Source organism: Desmodus rotundus, chromosome 9, assembly GCF_022682495.2.
Source record: "Desmodus rotundus isolate HL8 chromosome 9, HLdesRot8A.1, whole genome shotgun sequence".
Classification (NCBI taxonomy): domain Eukaryota; kingdom Metazoa; phylum Chordata; class Mammalia; order Chiroptera; family Phyllostomidae; genus Desmodus; species Desmodus rotundus.
This window is the reverse complement of record NC_071395.1, coordinates 26,784,788-26,803,522: the sequence shown is the minus strand read 5'-3', so window position 1 is coordinate 26,803,522 and position 18,735 is coordinate 26,784,788. Positions and strand designations below refer to the sequence as shown.

Genomic DNA, 18,735 nt, shown 5'->3' with positions numbered 1-18,735 from the left:
GCAAGAGACGGAAAGCACACTGACTCTGGAGGCAAGTCAGCCATTCAAAATTCTCTGTTCTTAAAAGTACTTGGTTCATTTCATATCAACCCCATTTCCAGAAAATGCAGGAGTACACTCAGCAATGACACTTTTAAGAGAATAACTAGCACCAGTTCCAGGAAACCTAACCATTTACTTGGTATATACTCACCTACCAACATGGTATAGTTGACTCTCGAACAACGTGGAGGGGATAGGGATGCCAGTCCCCCTACGGTCAAAAATCCAAACATTATTTTAACTCCTCCAAAACTTAACTACAGTTGACCCTTTGCATCTGCAAATTCAAAAAAACAGTATTTTCAATCTACATTTGGGAATCCTCTATTGGAAATGTGAAAATACAATTTCTACCTGTGGTTGATTGAATCTGCAGATGCCAAAACCTGGGATATGAAGGGACTATTGTACTTATTGGGGAAGAAAAAGAAAAAGAAGAAAGAAAACCCACATATAAGTGGACCCATGCCACTTAAATCCATGTTGTTCAAAAGTCAGCTGAATTTAATAAGATGTTAAAGTAGTACTCTGGCATATCTCATTACAAGCAAAATAAACAAGTTTATCTTCCTATGAAAAAGGCAGGACAATGTAGAACTTCCAAGACCAAAAAGAGACCTTCAAAAACAGTCTGCCTTTCTAGTCAACACCCTAGTCATACTCTAATAAGGCACCACACCCAGAACCATTCAGCAAGTATTTACTGGGTGCATACAATGTACGAATGCCTGTTCTTGGTTCTGGAGCTCCCACAGAACGCACGCAAGTCAGACACAGTGCACGGTCTTAGGGAGCTCACATTCTATGGGAGCAGTGGTCAAGGTAGGTTCACAGTTAACTAATTAAGTAACACCAAGAAGAATATCAAAGAATGACAAGTGCTAAGTGGTTAATTAACCTTGATGTGATAGTGAGGCCTGGCTAATCTAGACTTGGTCAGAAAAAAAGCTCATTCTGAAAAGGAGATTTATCTAATCTAGATGACAGGAAGGTGCTACCCATGCCGAAGCAGCTGATCAGTGTTGCCCAGGGAAGCAGGGGCGACCAGCTGAGAGGTGCCATGCAGTGTCACGTGTGCCATGTCCCACTTCCCCATCTCAGACACCGTTAAGGAGCCAGACCCAAAGAAGCTGCAAGAAGGAGGCTTGAAAGAGGCCATATCCTTCCTTAGTCCATGTCCTTCAACCACAGGCATACCAACTGAAATTCAACCACCGGAGGTGTCCATATGGGACAGGAAAAAGAAGTTTGAAAAAATAGCAGTTGGAGGCAGTAGGGGAAAAATAATGCACAGCAGTTGTTTAATAAATGAGTTATACAGAAATGACAAAGAGTCATATCGAGATATCCTGGCCATGTATAATACTGCCAAATAAAACAAGCATAGACACCAAAGTTAGACTAAGTAAATGAGATGACTTTTATTATGACTTCCGCTATTTGGGTTGATACAAACAGAAATCTGTGAAGAAAATTTTACCAGTCAAAAACATTAGCCAGGGGTGGGGTGGGAAAATGTAGACATTATGAATCCGTTAATTCAATTATAATTTCTTTAATATACATCACATTATCATCAGAATTCTGTTTCTACAAAACTGTGCAAGTTTGTAGATAAAACAGAACTTTTGCAGTACAAAGGTAGAAAAATCATGGAGTGGAAGAGAATAGAAAGAAGATATGCAAGAAATAGGATTCATGAAGGATGAGGTAAGAATAGACAAAGCTAGAACTTTGGTGCCTGACACAAAGCTCTACAAAATAGTTCAGTAGGGGACCCTAGCATCCATTTACAGCTATTTAATGCATCATATTCTAGTCCCTGAAGCTTATTCCACACCTTCGTACTTTCTGATTTTCTTTTAGAGGTAAACACAAAGTACACCAGATTAAATGTAAAACAAAACAGTTTGTAAGAAAGAAAAAGTTACCATAAAATAAATGGGGCTTTTTTGGCACCTATTGTGAAAAAAAAAATCATCATTATATAATGACACTTCATTTCTTCAACTTCCTCAACTATCTCAAACAGAGCAGAGAACTAGGGGGAAGTAGCTTTTTGTAAAAAATTAAAATAAAAAGCTTCCAACAACAAAAATAAATGTCACAAAGGTCACACAGTACAACTTATAGACTAACTGACAAGGAAGTCCCTTTAGTCCTCGGTCAGAGACAACTTACTCTTGGACGCTATTCTAGGAACTGTAATTATCTGTTTTTCAGTAAAACAGAGCTGTCACCTAAAAAGGGTTGGGGAGTGGGCACAGTTTTGTTAGCTACAGAAACAAGGGCAGTAGGAGAAGGAGAAAGCTGGCACTGAAAAAAAAAGAGAGACAGAGAAGCCGTAAACACAAGATACAGGCTCTGAGAAAGGCATGACTAGGGGACCATGTGTCTCCACAGTACATGGCCCGTAGGCAGGCCCCAGAAGTCCTTAAGGAAAAGAGCACACACAATAAGTGATGTCTACAAGGACAATCCTAACTAGCAGAGGGATATTCCAAATCTTTCCTCAAAGTGGTTACAGAAAATAAGAACCCTAAGAAACAAGTTTTGAGTCTGTAGGTAAGTTAAAAGCACTCACCAATAGTTCAAGGTGGATGAGGCCCTACTCCATCAACAGCTTTGTCATTGGTATTCATTTGGACTATATGCAATAGATTAAGTAAGCCTTGGATCACTTTGGTTTTTGATGTATGTGATTCTTTCTGTTGCAATGCAGAATGCCATCCTGGGACTTACTTGTTTCATGGTAGGCACTCCCATCTCAAATGAGTGTACAGAGACAACGGTAATTTTTCCCATGGTTGTACAAAAAGTATAGACCAGAAACCCGACATAAGTAAGTGTTCTTATCTTTCATCTCCTTCTTTAAGCTAAATCTGGGGGCCACTGGTTTATATGTGAGACTTCAGGATTGGAAGTAAGGCTAAGAATGAATGACACAAAGACAACGTATAATGTCATGTGAAAAAGCTATTTTTACAGTAAAGTGGCAGGAATCTCAGTGCAGTAGTACGTCCAAACCCAGGTAACTGATGACAGAATAAATGACACTTATCCCTCAAAAGTACTTCCGAAGCACCACCACATGCCCAGTCTAAATCCAAATATGTAACATTGGCTATAACAATCAATTCTCATTTATAACACTTCATTTTTCCTCTCTTTTTTATTATTAGTTTCAGGTGTAGAGCATAGTGGTTAGACAATCATCTACTTCACAAAGTGCTCCCCCCCAATATTCCCAGGACCCACCTGGCACCATACACAGATATTACAATATTCTTGACTGTATTTCCTATGTTGTACCTTATATCCCCTTGACTGTTTTGTAAGTACCGGTCTGTACTTGCCAATACCTTCACCATTTTCACCCAGTGCCCCAACCCCCCTCCCTTCTGGCAGCCATCAATCTGTTCTCTGTATCTCCCAGTCTTTCTGTTTTGTTTGTTCATTTATATTGTATAACACCACTTGAGATACCAAGTTAATACTGAAACTGAGCAGACCTGGGGACTTGATTGAGTCAACATCATTTGAGACTTTGGAATGCTCCAGGAAAGAGAATGTCACTGGGGAGGAGTCCTTGAAAGCAGGAACGAACTACAGTCACAAAAGATCAATGTGGACGTTTCATATTTAGCCCTTAGAACACCTTCCACAAAAATAAGGCAAGGACAAACTGAGCTAATAGCATTTTTCTATGTGACATCTTCAGGTGGGTTTGTTCTTACAGAATGAGACAATAATCTAAATTGAGGAGAGGGGTAGTTCAATAAAAAATTAGTCATAATTCAGTATGAGGGCAAAAATACCCACATAAAGGAATGGAAAACTTGAAAGCCACACAAAAAAGAAGAGGTTCTAGCAAATTTCTTCACATTCCAAGGGGATCTTCTTTAGCACCTACCTGTTATCCTCAAATCTCGGTACCTTGACGGATAAAAATCAACCTGAGCATGTGCAAGAAAATAGCTCTATATTGCCCCCTAGTGCTGGGCTGTCCCACTTCTCCTTAGGCTAGAAACTACAAGGTGAGTAGTTCCTTTACTTCTAGTTACTTCCTGCTGCCAGCCTCCTAAGAGCTAAACATAGCCCAATCCTCTGCCCACAGATTAGGAAACATCCAGGCTATTTTTAGCATGTGCATCTTAGGAATGGCAATGGCCCAGCCTCTGATGGCAACAGAATGTGTGTGGCCTGGCTTAATGAAGTCACCTCTCAGAAGGGTGTAAACCTACTCCATAAAGTGGCCAATGACCACTTGAGAGCTCTGGGGCCTATTATTAAGTGATCCTGCTATGTGGATAACAAGAAATAATGGCACGGAAAGGACAATGAGAGGCACAGGAGCAAAAGGAACCAGGAAGATGACAGATGCCAGAACAGGCTTGATAAGTCAGAGCAGTAGGAGAAATGATATGGGACAGGAACAATAAAAAAAAGAAGTCAGAAGTCAGGAATGTTGGGCATTGTCATTCAGGAGACATTTGTCTAGGAAGAAGCAATATTTTGAACTGGACATTTATTTTACATGAGAAAGAACAAAGGTTGGTCTGATCTGTTTCCTGCCAGGGCACAGCTGGTGCTGTGGCCCCTTTGATCACTTTCTCCCAGTCCTCTGCAGCTCCTGTGATTAGAGATAGATCCCTTGGCTGCCCTTTGATCAGCAACTCAAGCAGCCTGCAGGTGCCGTGTGCCATCATATTAGCAAGTTGTAAGAAGCAGCCACATCAACACTGTCTGATAAATGTGACACCATAAATTGCTGCATACACAACAAATACAAATAATGTGCACAAAGGCCCCAGGAATCCTTATTAGATCTAGTTTTGTACTCTAGAACTCCCTGTGCTTTCTTAAAGATGAATACTTCAGAGAGTTTAAATTCAAAGTTAAAACTTGGAAACACCCCAATACATCAAGAAAAAGTTTCTGTGACTTAAAAATACAGTACACACCGTTCGGATTTTCTAGGTATGCTGTTGGTGTTCATTTCGCCTCGTTAATGAAGTGACACATTCTTGCACTTGCAATGGATGACATACAAAGCACTAAACACAAGTACATTTCTTTTCAAACAACATTAAGAGCCACCACTTGTAAACAGGGTGTTTAATATTCTAATTTTAGACAGCCTACATTAACATTGTGGTTTCATGTGCAGTATAACATTTCTATTTACAAGGTATTCTCAAAAATGACTTCATAATGGTAGATCAAGAGAAAAAGAGTTTAGAAATTGAATGATGTAAATCATATGGGTTCAGAGGCTAAGCAAATTACACACCCTGAAGCTGCCCTTGGCTTTATGAAAGGAGCCTTTCTCCAGCTCTGAGCAATCCCAGCCCAAGGGAACTTGCATCTGAGAGTTTTCTAAACATTTCAGGTACACTTGAAAGCTGAAAGTAATTCTCATTTCCTATGCAGGATTAAGTCGTTTCCCGCACACACAAAATAGCAGTCATTCACCAACACAAAAAAAAAACACACCACCAGTAAGGTAAGGACTTCGGAGTACGCACAAAGGCACATAAAAAAAGCACAAGGGAAATACTTTTTTTTTTTGAAAATTCTCCCTAAAAGCGTCCATTCGGCCTCTTGACCTCTATATTTCCTATCTACTTACTGATTGATGCCTTTCCACTTAAAAGTGCTTCAATTAATGCGGCTGATACATTTCCTGGAACAGCCCCCTCCCGAATTTTAAAAAAAAAAAAAAAACCTGAGTAAAGTCAAACATGCCAAGACTCATTCATTTTGGATTCGTTTTTAGAGGCAGTTCTTGAACTTATAACACTGGCAATGAGAGGTCCTGCAATGTGCGTCTGAACTTCACATTCGCTCGCAGAAGGTCCCCTCTCTAGCTGGGGCTGCAGTGGCACCCCTGTTGCCCTGTTCGAGCTTTGTGGCAGCTCCCGAAGTTGCAAGCTGCACGTAACCTCCAAAGCCCCGTGCCCATGAACGCCGCGCGCATTTGCATGGGTACAGAACGCTTATACCCTCGCAGGCTGGTGCACATCACACACCAACGCACAATGCCAACGGAACACACACACACAACGAGACACGAGAAGGGGGAGAGTGGAGGGAAGGACTCACCGTTCTGTTCCTTGTTGTTGGAGAACTGGAATTTACTACTCAGGTTGGACTCAGCCTGAGTCGTGTGTCTCTGGCCGGCCAGGGCAGATATCAGCAGGAGAAGCCCGAAGAGGAGCATTTGGCTGACTGGGGCGAGAGCTCACTCACGGCGGGCACTTGGGAAGCAGCGACTCCCGAGTCTCTTTCACCACCGCCAGGGGAAGGCTGCACTGGGGTGGAAGCTCCGAGCCTGCTCTGGCAGCAGAGAATCGCAGGGTAGTTTCCACATAATCCCATCCAAAACTTTTTCCTAGAGCCCTCTTCTGTGTCTCCAGTTTTTGAAAAGGATCAAAGCAAAACCTGGACCTGAACCAGTTTCCCAAGGTTTAAACAAATCCTGAGCTGTGCCGAAGTGGTGGGGGTGGGGGTGAAGTCGAGGGAGGAAAGAGGGGGGTGGGGACGCGGGGGAGCCGGGGCAGCGCGAAGAAGTCACCAGCAAGTTGCTGGGAGCACCTGTCAGTCTGGGGGACTGGACAGAGGCGAAAACTCAAGGGTCGCGCGAAGAAGCCAAGTTGGCGGCGAGCACTTTCTGATCAATCACAAAACTGCCAATAGATGCGGCTCTCCGGGCGCCCCTCTCCCCCGCCCCACCCCCACCCCCGAAGGGGGAGGGGGAAGAAACAAGGCGAGCGCGCCGCGGCGGGTCCTGGGGGCAGAGGAGCCGGAGCGGGCCGGGAGGGGTGGGGGGGACGCCGGGCCGAGGCCGCCCTGGGCGCGGGCGGAGGGAGGCCGCTGGGCTCCCGCTCCCAGCCCCGTGCGCAGCCTAAGCCCGGCCCGGACCGCCGCAGCACGGATCCCGGCACCTGGCTTGAGTTTTCCGCAATCAAAGTTCACCTTGTTCGGGGTGCTTCCCTCGCTGCTCGAAGCCCAGGCAAATTCGACAGGTCGGGGTCACGGCGGGGCTCCGGCAGTTCCCGGCGCTCTCCCCCCACGCCTCGGGCTCCGTGCAAACCGCGGGGATCGGTGCCGTGTCTCAGCACGGGGCAGAGAGGGAAGGCCGGGCGGGCTGAGGCTCCGGTTTGTCCCCTCCCCTTCTCTACCTTCCCCCTGCCGGCGGAGTCGGGAGGAGGGGGCCGTGGGCCGAGAGGCTGAGCCGCTCTCCCGCAGGCGGCCGGCCGAAGGAAGAGGCGGGGGTCGCCTCCTACGGGAGGGGCACCCCCGGGTCGCCTCCTCTGCCACTGGGTAGGGCCACCAAGTGGCCGTCCAACAGGTGCTGGCACAGTCTGGGGTTCCTGCGAGGCTCCCACAGACAAGACCCAAAGGGTCCCGGAGAAGAAGGCAGTCAGAGCGGTGACCCCTGGCTTCCTTTCCACACAGGACGCCCCTGACCCCAAATAAAGAGCAAGATGGTTGGTGAAGGGTGCTGCAAAAGCAAAAAGAACTGAGGAAGAACTTTCTGCAACTCTCCTTCCCCGCCCCCAGTGGCCGAGACTTGTCATTAAATTCCAAGGGGATCCCCATTCCCAAAGGGCTTGGCCAGAGTTTCCGCGCCAACAGAAGAATGAAAATTGGAATTCAGAGATTTCCCTCTAGTGCCCAGCTCTCTGAAGTAAGGTCAGTAAAGGAAAAGTAAAGACAAACGGCCCAAATAATAACGACATTCATTTATTTAACAAATACTGTATTTATTGAATGCCTACGTGTCAGACACTGTTCTAGGAGCCCCATGTAGTAGTGAAAACGCAAAGTCCCTGCCCTCTGAAGTTGTGTTCTAGTTGGGCTGCACTAAATTCCAGCAAACCTCTGGTTAAGTCAGTGCAAACGGCTCTACCAGGGATGGTGCTCCAGAAGGGATTGGAAGGAAGGATACCTGTGCTGGAATAGGGGCGGGGGCCCCAATGTCTCTTTTTTAAGGAGTTGCCCTTCCTGACCTTGCAAGGTCATCTACTGCGTATTGAGGAAAACTACCCTAAAAAGGGATCCAGGGACGCTTAGTCAGGGGCCTACTCTTACTGGACCAAACCAATAGCTGACCTCAGAATAGCTGAGCTCAGTCTTGCTGAAGATGCCAAACCTTCTTCCTGTATTTGGACACCCACTGAGACCAACCAACTTGACCTCTCTGCTTAGATATCCTAGACCTCTTCTTTTTCCTCCTCTGAGAACTCTGCTAAGCTCAGCTCCAATTTGAAACCCTTACTGATCTACCCCATTCATTCATTCTTATTCTTTTACCACTTCTGTCTTGACAGGGCTCAGGATATTAAGGCAAATAAATAAGGCCAAGACTTTGACTTTGAAGAACTTGCAATTTAGAAGACACAGCCTTGCTATTTTATTCACTTTTGTGGCTCCTCACCATCAATGTGAATCCATATTTACACAATAAATATGTTCCAAAAATGTTTTGTAGACTTGGGAGGGAGAATGAGAGTGTTTACAATTTAAACAGCATAATTCGACTTGTTATGTAAAAGACATGCTTCATGAATGCCTTTTAATCTATAGTCATGTGCCGCTTCACAACCAGTATACATTCTGAGCAATGAGTCCTTAGGCAATGTCATCACTGTGTGATCATCATCGAGAGCAGGTACGCAAACCTAGATGGTATAACCTAGTCCACACCTAAGCTGTATGGTAGAGACTACTGGCAGAGCCTACAAGCTTGTATAGCATGCTGCTGTACAAAACACCCAAGGTTAAGTCAAACACGAGAGGAAATGATGTGATCAAGAAATGCAGTAAACAGAAGTATTATAAGGCTGCTGCCCTTATAGCATAGCATGTTCTACAGTAAACTTGGCTTTTGTAAGTAGAGTCAACTCTAAAATACTGCTAGAAGTGTAGTATGGTGAATACATAAACCAGTAACAGTCGTTTATCATCACCATCAAGTATTATGTACTGGACATAATTGTATGTGCTATACTTTTATACAACTGTCATTACAATAGGTTTGTTTATAGCAGCACCACCACAAACATGGGAGCAATTGCATTTTCCTATGACTTTACAACAGCTACCACGTCACTAGGCGATAGGAATTGTTCAGTCTCATTATAATCCGTCGTATATCCAGTCCATCATTGACCCAAATATCTTTATGCAGTGCATGACTTATTTATAATAAAACTAATTACTCCCCAGATTTTCTAATTTTGTAAGTTTAAATTTTCAATCAGGAATTTTCTAAATGAGATTGTCATATGCCCATATACTTGAGTTTCTTGACCACCCACAGAGAGAGAGAGAGAGAGAGAGAGAGAGAGAGAGAGAGAGAGAGTGTGTCTGCAGATTAAATCCATTTGTTCTTACAGGATTATAAGGATGATGACTACTCTTTATTTTGCATCATTTCATATTGGCTAGAGTAGTGCCTGGCCCAGGGGGATAATAAATAAACACTCTTGACTGACTGACAGGTTTCTTTATTGGAGTCACTTACATTCTCCCTGGAATTTCAGCATGAAGGCTGTATTTGAAAAGTTACAGATGATCTAGAATAGTACTCTATCTCTGTGTTTTACCTCATCCATATTCTACAGATTGATTTGACAATCCCCTTATAAATAAAGCCAGGCATGACGTCTAGACAAAATCACGTCCACATTGCCTGATTTCCTTTCCATGCACTTGCATTGTTGTTTCTTAAACTGCTCTAGCCCTTGGTACAGTTGACTTCTTTTAACACTTCATCCTCTGCCTGTCTTCCCATTCTATTTTTCTTATAAAACCTTCTTAGAAAAGTGAGCTCCTTGAATTGAAAATAAATGTTATATAATCAGGAGTTTGCACAATTAATAAACAATATATTTTTAATGAATATGGGTTTGTTTTGGTGTAAAGCATTTTCCTAGAGAAAAGGCATCTCTGTTCTGCCAACCGAGGGAAAATAATTATGGACATTCTTTGTGGTTTTCATGTTTTCTTAAACCTTAGGAAGGAGTGCCCACTCTGGCTGAACGCCTGAGGAGTGTTACCTACAAACTTCTATTGGAGGGCATGGTAGACTCTGTTTCATTCTTAACAATAATTTGGGGGAGGGTGGGTGGTGTCCCTGCTAATTTTTTGTAAGTGGATTAAGATTTAAAGCAGTTTCCCCACTTAGCTAGTCCTTTAACACCCAGGAAGGCAAGAATCACCAAGATGCATTTTTCTCTCAGAAAATCAGATGTTAAAAGTTTTCTGGTTCTCTCTTCTGATTCACTCCCAACATGCATACACACACACACACACTCACAAGTATATGTGCAAAATTATTTTCAGACTTTCCCTAGAACATTTTAGGGTTTTTTGGGGGGGCAGTAAATTAAGCATGTGTTTCTGAAGTTCTGACCTACTTAAATGTCCACTACAGTTCCAGAACGGCAAATAAGCAACACTTATTACATACATTTAAATGAGGCTGGGGGCTGCGGGTATCATTAGTAAGCAAATTAAGTGCCCACTGATCACAGTAGGAATAAAGACTGTTCTGGGGGGGAAAAAGAAGTGAATAGTCTCTCTTAGAGTTATCTTTGACTCTCCCCTTTTCCAATCACTCCATCTTGAGAAACATACGACTTTGCTATTTCTCTACCTAGGATAAATGAATATTTTTCCTACCTAAAAATAACCTTTTCTTTTTTTTTTTTTACTCTTTTTCTTTTGTTTTACTCTCCCAGATCAGTAAACTTTACCTCCCAGTGGAACAGCTCCTAATCTGAAAAAGGCTCACTCGCTGCACCAAATGTTAGAGGCCTGTGCTAAGGCCCCGCTTCCAAAGGAGCGGATGCACTTTTAATTCTGACTTTTGTGGGGAGAGAGTTGGGAGATCGGAAGTTAGAGGTGTGTGGTCAGGAGAACTGGGCGACAAGGACTGGCCTTTATGTGGCCCCTTGTGGTTTTCCCTATTGAAGCAAAGTTACTGCTGCTTTTTCGGAAAGCATGGTTGAGTATGCAAAACAATTTTTTTCAAAATCTCGGAAGTGCTTGTCTGACTCAGAATTCAGAAGTTAGCAGTCAGAAAGAGCCCCAAAGAAAGAGGAGGCCTGGTGACCTTTGAACCATCACCACAACAAAAGATCATTTCACTGGGAAATGGAGGGCCAGGGATTTGGTCTGGCTTTACCACTAACAAAAAGGACAACCTTGATCTAGAAATCCTCTCTGCCTCTCTCCTCTACAGGAGAAATGTACACTGGATTCGGTCTTAATCCTCTTACTGCTATGGAATTTTTTGATTCTCTGAGCTATTACAGATAGTGATGGCACTAGTTTTTTTTTTTTTAACTTAATTATGTTTCTATGATAATACATGACTAGAACAATGATTTCCAACCTCAACTCAAAGGTGTATTGGTGGCTGTCAAAGATGATGAACAGGTATGTCTCCCTAAACTTCTCCAGTCGTGACCGTCTTTCATCTGCTATTATTACACTGTGGAAAGACAAGCCCTACTAATAACCAAAAAGAAGGGGTGGAAAACAAGTTTAGAAATCACTGATTAGAACAAGTATCAGGAACTTTATTGAATTCCAGGGAACTAAATAAATCATGTGTGGCTGTCCACATTTGAATTTTTAATATTTGTTTGGTATCATGGTAACAACATCAAAAGAGGCCAAGTGTGGTCCCAAGGTAAGGAAAATACCTACAAATGAGTTGTGAAGAATAAGGAAATAATGTTATTACGAGCCAAGAACAGATGACCACCCTCCTACTCTTCTATAGGATCCCACAGGAAGAGTGTGAAACAATGGTAAGAGCAAGGGCATCCCTAAAAATGTGAACCACAACCAGACACAAGGTTTGGTCACGTCCTCTGGTCAGTAAGATGTCATTTTTCTCTCCCTTGAAATCATGTATAGGATATGAAAGCTGTTGTCTGCATAGTGACAAATCACAGTTAAGAGGTCAAGACACAGCTACAGATCCGCCTTTCTCAGATAGTGACCCTCTTATTGCAGAGGTCATGGGAGAAGGACCCTTTCGCTTTGTGATCACTGTTTCAAATGCAGTCCTTCCCGTGGCATTAGGCTTGTAAATGAGGTGGATAGCTTCAGTGCACCACTTAATGAACATTTAAAAAGTGTTGCTGGTTTGCAAAAAGAAAAAGATTAAACCACCTCTAACACTAAAACTAACATTAAAAGCATCCTCAATTGTTTTTAAAGTTCTGGATAGTTCAATATATTTTCATACCCCTTTCTATAATTATTGCTATAACTGTTTGATGTCTTTATCATCTTTATAGTAAGAAAAGGTGCTTGCTCTCTTTTATCATAAAACAGGCTTGCAACATTTTTAAGCATCATTTTACTTTTAAAAAACTTATTTTTACTATCTCAATTTGCTCTGATGTTTTCCTCATCTCCCTGTAATATATTCTCTCCTTTCTCATCATTCGAATCTTCTTTCACTGTCCTCCATGAAATTTGGGGATAGAAACCTTATTTTCCTCTCACAGGTAACTCAAAATGATTTATAGTTAAACAAAAGCCAGCCAAGGAAAATTAAAATGAAGGGAGAATTACTGGTGTTCAAATCTATCTATCACGTTGCAAGAAATGTTACATAACTTAAGATATATTTTCTTAATTAATCTCTTCACCAATACTTGGAGAAAGGTCAGAATTTCCCCCCATTTATATCACAGAATCTGAAGCTCAAAGAGGAGAATGAGTTTTCCCAAGAGTGACACTATTAATGACAACCATAGTTAATGTTTGACGGCGATCTTCCACTTCTCCTCTTGTGGTTTTAATTTAACACTTTGAGGTACCAGAGTTTGTACAAAAACATTCTTATTTGAAGCTTTTCTTTGGTTTCTCCTCCAAGTTTTCTTCACAATGACTGTTTTCCCTTATGCTTAATTTGAACGATATTACGGGGCATGCAGATGGACTTTTCCATATGTTCCAGAACATGAATACAACACTAGACAGCTATCTTCTGGGAACAGCTTAGCTAAAATATTTGAGCCATAGCGAATATGAGTTCTCGAGACAGTGGTGGTGACTAAGGCATTGGAAAGCTGGCTGCGAGGCTGCAGCCCACCCAGAGCGTGGGCTCTCATGACTCTCCTGTTTACGCTGGCCAAAGTTAGTCATCCAGCTGATGCCTTCTTCTCGATCATCTGTGGGCAGTTATTTCAAAGATTCTATCTCCTTGTCTTTGAGGACAAAAGGAATGAATTATCATTCCTCCTTTCGCACTCATAATTGCTACTGAATTAAAGCATGGGTGGGGAAGAAATACACTGTTTTCCCAGTTGCTCCCTTTGAAGAGTCAATTTATGATTAACTATAGATGTCAGAGTCTAGGCCTGTCTTCTTTATACAATTCCATTGCATATCAATTCCACATGTTTCTAATTTAACATTCCTGGTCTGTGGGTTGGTTTGCATCTTCATTGATAATTTTACAAAAAATTTTAGATTGCTTGGAGTCATTCAAAGCACAGACTGTAAATGAACTAATAGTGGCTTGTTAGTCCTTGGGCAAGCAGAAGACTTCCATTGAAATTCCATGAAAACTCTAGTGGTGTCATTTTTGTCCCGCTGGACAGTAAGTGTAAAAAACTCTTTACTTCCTTTTTTGTTCATGAATGGCTTTTTAAACACACATACGACTAAACAGAAAAAAATGTGAAACAGCTAAATATTATAGCTACTATCATTCATATCAATTGAAGCAAATGATCATGAGACAGCATAGGGATTTGGGCCCTGGGGGGAAGGAATGCCAGATGGCCAGAAGGAACACCAGATGAGCTGACCACCCCTCCACTCCCCTCCAGAAAATGTATTCTATCTGCCCTCTAACTGTTTACCTCCTTGCAGATGTCAAAGCCACTGTTCCGTGCGAGCAGTTGATCAAGATTTGACCACCGTAGGGGGTATCAGCAGTGAGCAATCCCACCCACAACTTGGCATTTACATTGAAGGTAGGGACACAGTCGCTAAGCAAGTCAACAGAAGGAGGAAATAGCCCCGCCCTCACGTGGAAAGTTCCACTCCCTAGCCCATCTCAAGCCTGTTTTTTTCACAAGCCCACCTTGTCACTGCCACCTGCCTTGTCTCCAGTCTATGAAAGCAGCCCTACAAAGTCTCTGGGTGGCAGGGTCAGCTCAGCACACCTTCCTTTCCTCTGTATTGCCTCCCTTGTGCTTGAGCATAAGTTTAATAAAATTTGTCTGGAAATTTTTTGGTTCATGATTTCTATCTTGTGGAATCCAAGAACCCCAAATGCCAGTAACAATTATACTAAGCATTTGTAAACAAACAAAAACAACAGTACTATAAGACTTCAAAGCACTTCCTAATATCTTTTTTTGGCCTGTCTAGATTTTTGTTCAAAGATTTTTGTCACCGAGTACAGCCGTATTCGGCATACTAAGCCCTCCGTGAGGAGAGAAATTCCCCATTCCTCAGAATCTATTTAGTCAGATATTCGAATCAGTTGTCATCCATTCTGTGAACCTGAGTAGGCTTCTTGCTTTCACTTTATATCTGTGGAGCTGTGGCACGTTACTAGCTTTTCAACTGAAATATTCACAGAAAAGTATTCTACAACAGCAGAGCCTCTCCTGTTATCAAACTATTGTTAAATTATTTCACTACAATTCTGTGAGTACATATTAATGCAATCCTCATTTTAAAGATGAGACACTGAAGCCCGGAAAAGTTCCTTAACTGCTCTATGGCCTCACCGTCTATAGGTGTTAAAGCCAGAATCTGAACGCAGGTAGTTGGTTCCAGAGCGGGCGGTCTCGCCGTCCTGTTTTCTCTTCCCCAGGCCATCTAGCGCAGTGCTAAGTGTGCGGTGACTCAAGAAATACATCTCAAACTTTCAAAACGTACTTTCTTAAAACAAACTTTTAAAACACATTAAGCATTTGGTGTTTATTTTATAACTCCACAGATTTCTAGTCATAAATATGTGACTTAAAATTCTATTGACTACGACTAATAGTAAATCATTCTGATTTTGTCTGACATCAAAGGGACGGTGCCCCAAGCATACAGGAACTAGGCATTTAGTCAATGAAAATGTCACTGTGTCTTAGATTGAATACCCTATTCAGTGGCTATAGAAATGAAAAATGAATCTTCTGAAACTGTAGAGAGGAAAAAGGGTCTGTTTGCCCTTATTTTTAGCAATAAAACCTTGCCATAAAAATCACCATTATTATGTTGCTGGTTCTGACAACCTATGAGGAAGAAAATACAGAATGTGTATTCAAATAAGTTTCTGAAGGACAATAGTAGGAAAAAAACCAAAGTCAGCGAGATGACTTATTATCCTTTTGTTGAAGGAGGAAGAAATAGGAGATATGAGTTTCTGTTACCAGTAATTTAGAGATTATCATGGACTTGACCAAAATAGCAGCCTGTGGGGAACATTAACACATGCTGTTGGGTCCAAGGAGTTACAAGGTGAGTAAAAATACATGATGGCTGCCCTCAAGGAGCACCACCTCCCTTTATGTTGCACATCCAATCAATCTTCATTTGCATTTGCTTCCACTTCAAATATAACCCCTGTCTTCTGGTATTATCTATTCCTTACACAAAGGCCTCCCGACTGCTTTCTGCCTACTCTACTCTATGTTCCTCCAAACTGTCCTCCATAGCCAACCTGATGTATTTAACACACTAATCTGATCACAATCCCAGGCTCTGCTCTAAAAGTTTTAGCTTCCCCACCTCTGCCTGCAGGATACAACTTATACTCCTGTAGGAATGATCTATTCTTCCTCTCGTGCCCAGGTTTCCCATTCTGAGTGTCTTGTAGTTTTCTGACACACCCCAATTTATGGGCTCACACTTATTTATTGCCTTTGCTTTTTTTCTTATGCTCCTTCCACAATGACACATAACTCAATATAGAACTTATTCTATTTGACTTTAATTTTCAACATTTTCACAGCACTTAACATATTGTATTTAACAAATAATCATGGTAACTATTTTTACGGACTCTATGCCTATTAATTCCTTCATTCTTGCAAAAATACATATCAGATAGTTATATTCAATAGATTTTACAGAGGAATAAAATAAGATACTGAGAGGCTAAGCAATTTGCCTAAGACCGTACAAAGGGTAAGTGGCAGAGCTACGTTTTGAACTCAAGTAGTCTATCTCTAGAGTCCGTGCCCTTGACCATCACTCTGCCTCTGCTGGAGGTGCTCAACCAATGTCTGGAGTCAGTGTAGATTCCCAGTTATGAACCAGGCACTGAAGTCAGACACACCTGCTAACATGTTATTCACTTACCATTTGAGGAAACATACAGGATGGGGCAAAAGTCGGCGTGCAGTTGTGAGAACATGCAATGGAGTCTTTAATTATTATTGATTAATTATTGCATTATTTTCTATATGGACAACTGTAAACCTACTTTGCCCCTCCCCGTATACCAACTACTAATATTCATAACAATAGAATCTACCTCAGAGATCTGTGGCAATTAAATGAGATGAAGTGTGCATAGCCTTTGGCATAATGCCCTGCATGTTTTAGACATACAGTGTATGTAATCAACTGTGTAATTGCATTTTCTGAATTATGAAATAACCTTTGCTTGTGTTTTAACATTTCTGATGTCTTTCATTCCATGTGAAAAGAAACCTAGCAACTTTTTCTTCTTTCCAAAAGGTTGTTATTATTTCAATGGGAAGAATTTTATGATCAATGGTATCCGAAAGTAAATAATTTTTACTTTACTAAAAATAATTTTTAAAAATAAAAATTTTTAAAAATAAAAAATTTTACTAAATAATTTTTCATTAAATAAAAAAGACTTTCCCTATATTTTCTCTCTCTCTCTCTCTCTCTCTCTCTCTCTCTCTCCATCACTATTAATCACTCTCTCCTCCTTTTAAAAACTTTCCAGAACAAATCTTAAACCTCATTGACAACATTAATAGCTATAGTCTCTAGTTTTGCTGATAGACACTCTTGGGTGGCAGAAATTTTGCTTTCTTACTTTTATAATCCGCTCACCCTCCCTGCCCCTCACCCCTGTCCCCACTGAAGTAGCTAACTCTGTATGTGTGGAGTTCCATGTTTAACACATCTTTTAGGAGATGTTGAGGGACATTAATGAAATGTGAAGTAGCCAAATGCAGATACATCCATGATAAGTCTTATAGAAGAACAGAGAAGGAAGAACAGCTACTTCTGACATAATTAGGGTGACTGGAGCCATGTGGAGTTCATTTTCTTGCTTGGCTCTCACTCAAAGTTGCGGATCTTGTAAAAGGAAGCACTAAATTGTGAAGAACAGCACCAAGCTACACTAGTCTCTAAATTCACACCTAAGTGACAATTATTTATATAATTTTCTTTTTTTGATGAGCTGAAAAGACCAGGTAGGCACTTTCTAAAATGGAAGAAATGCAGAATCTGTCTTTTCAAAAATACCTCAACAACATTTATTCCGATATTACAAAGTTATTTCAAAGGCCTGGCGAAAAGCCCACACTCGTGTTGCCTGACTGGCTTAAATAGAGTTAATTTTCTTTGATAGAGAAATCTTAGGTAGCATATGGTTCACAAGTCTTTGTTTATTTAATAGTCAGTCTCTTGCATCCAAGATGTCATCATTCTGGAAAATAACTTCTATGAAATTATCTTCTTCATATTTTGAAAATGTGATGTCAAATGCAAATCTTTTTTCTTTTAAATTCTGAAGTTTATTTGTTGCAGTTTAATATATGTATGTGTGTGAAAGCATGTGGTTTTGATATAATAATTGCCAACTGCTGCTGCCTAGATGGAAGAAGTTTTAAGAGTCACTAAGCTAAAATGGGATACAAAATGTGGCTGTTTTATGAACATTCATCTGCAATGGCAATTCATTTTGCAACTCATGTACTTTGTGTAATTAATTTTACTATGAAATCTTAGACTATAGCTCTCAGCTACTGTCTTAAAAAATCAAGAAACTGCCATGAAATGAAACAGATATGCCATGTTATGTTTTTTTTTTAATCTTACCAGGCACCATTTCATTACTTTTAAAATAGGATAAATACGGACATTTTACTCTAAGAAATAAATTAATTAATTGATAGCATAGCAATAATAAACTTCTTTAATGATTGCAGATAAAATGTAATTAGTACTTCAAGCTCATAAATTGACTCTTCAAGCTCATAAAAATTGATTCTATGTATTGTGATATGAAAATGCAGCTTATAATGATATTTTCCTTACCCCTTAGTAGGTTTCACCTGATACATTTCATATGCTGAAATGCATTTGCTGCTGACATAGCCCAGAGTTTGCAACCACTGCTCCATTGAAACGTCGCCCCTCATGAACCTGATGAGGCACAAACTTTCCTAAGAGAAAGGTAGCACATATTTCTCAAACTAGAAGTAAGTCTTCATTACTATTTTAATTTTAAAAGTTTGTAAAATGTTTTAAAATGTGCCAATTGTTGGTCCAGCATGTAAATTTATTGAAGGACATCATGGGACAAATGGTAAGAGCTCATAATCAGAAATTCTAAGTTCTACCCCAATTATGTATATGACTTGAGCAGTCAACTTTTCTCATTCTCAGTTTCCATAAAAAAATGAAAGTTTGCCTGGTTGATTTCAAGATTCTTTC

General features: G+C 41.1%; 1 protein-coding gene across 2 annotated transcripts in view; it reads right to left on the bottom strand.

Moving 5' to 3' along the window:
• The window catches only part of PDGFC (platelet derived growth factor C), a 164,045-nt gene extending 156,486 nt beyond the window's left edge, over positions 1–7,559 (bottom strand). The window contains exons 1-2 of one of the 2 annotated variants that reach the window (XM_071219165.1): positions 7,021–7,559; positions 6,148–6,381 (exon numbers count right to left, since the gene is read on the bottom strand). In XM_071219165.1, coding sequence (XP_071075266.1) covers positions 6,148–6,265 — 118 coding nt within the window. In that variant the 5' untranslated portion in view covers positions 6,266–6,381; positions 7,021–7,559. Of the gene's footprint in view, positions 1–6,147 lie in introns of both variants that reach the window. The other variant, XM_024569253.4, reaches the window with a different exon arrangement.
• Positions 7,560–18,735: the final 11,176 nt, after the last annotated feature.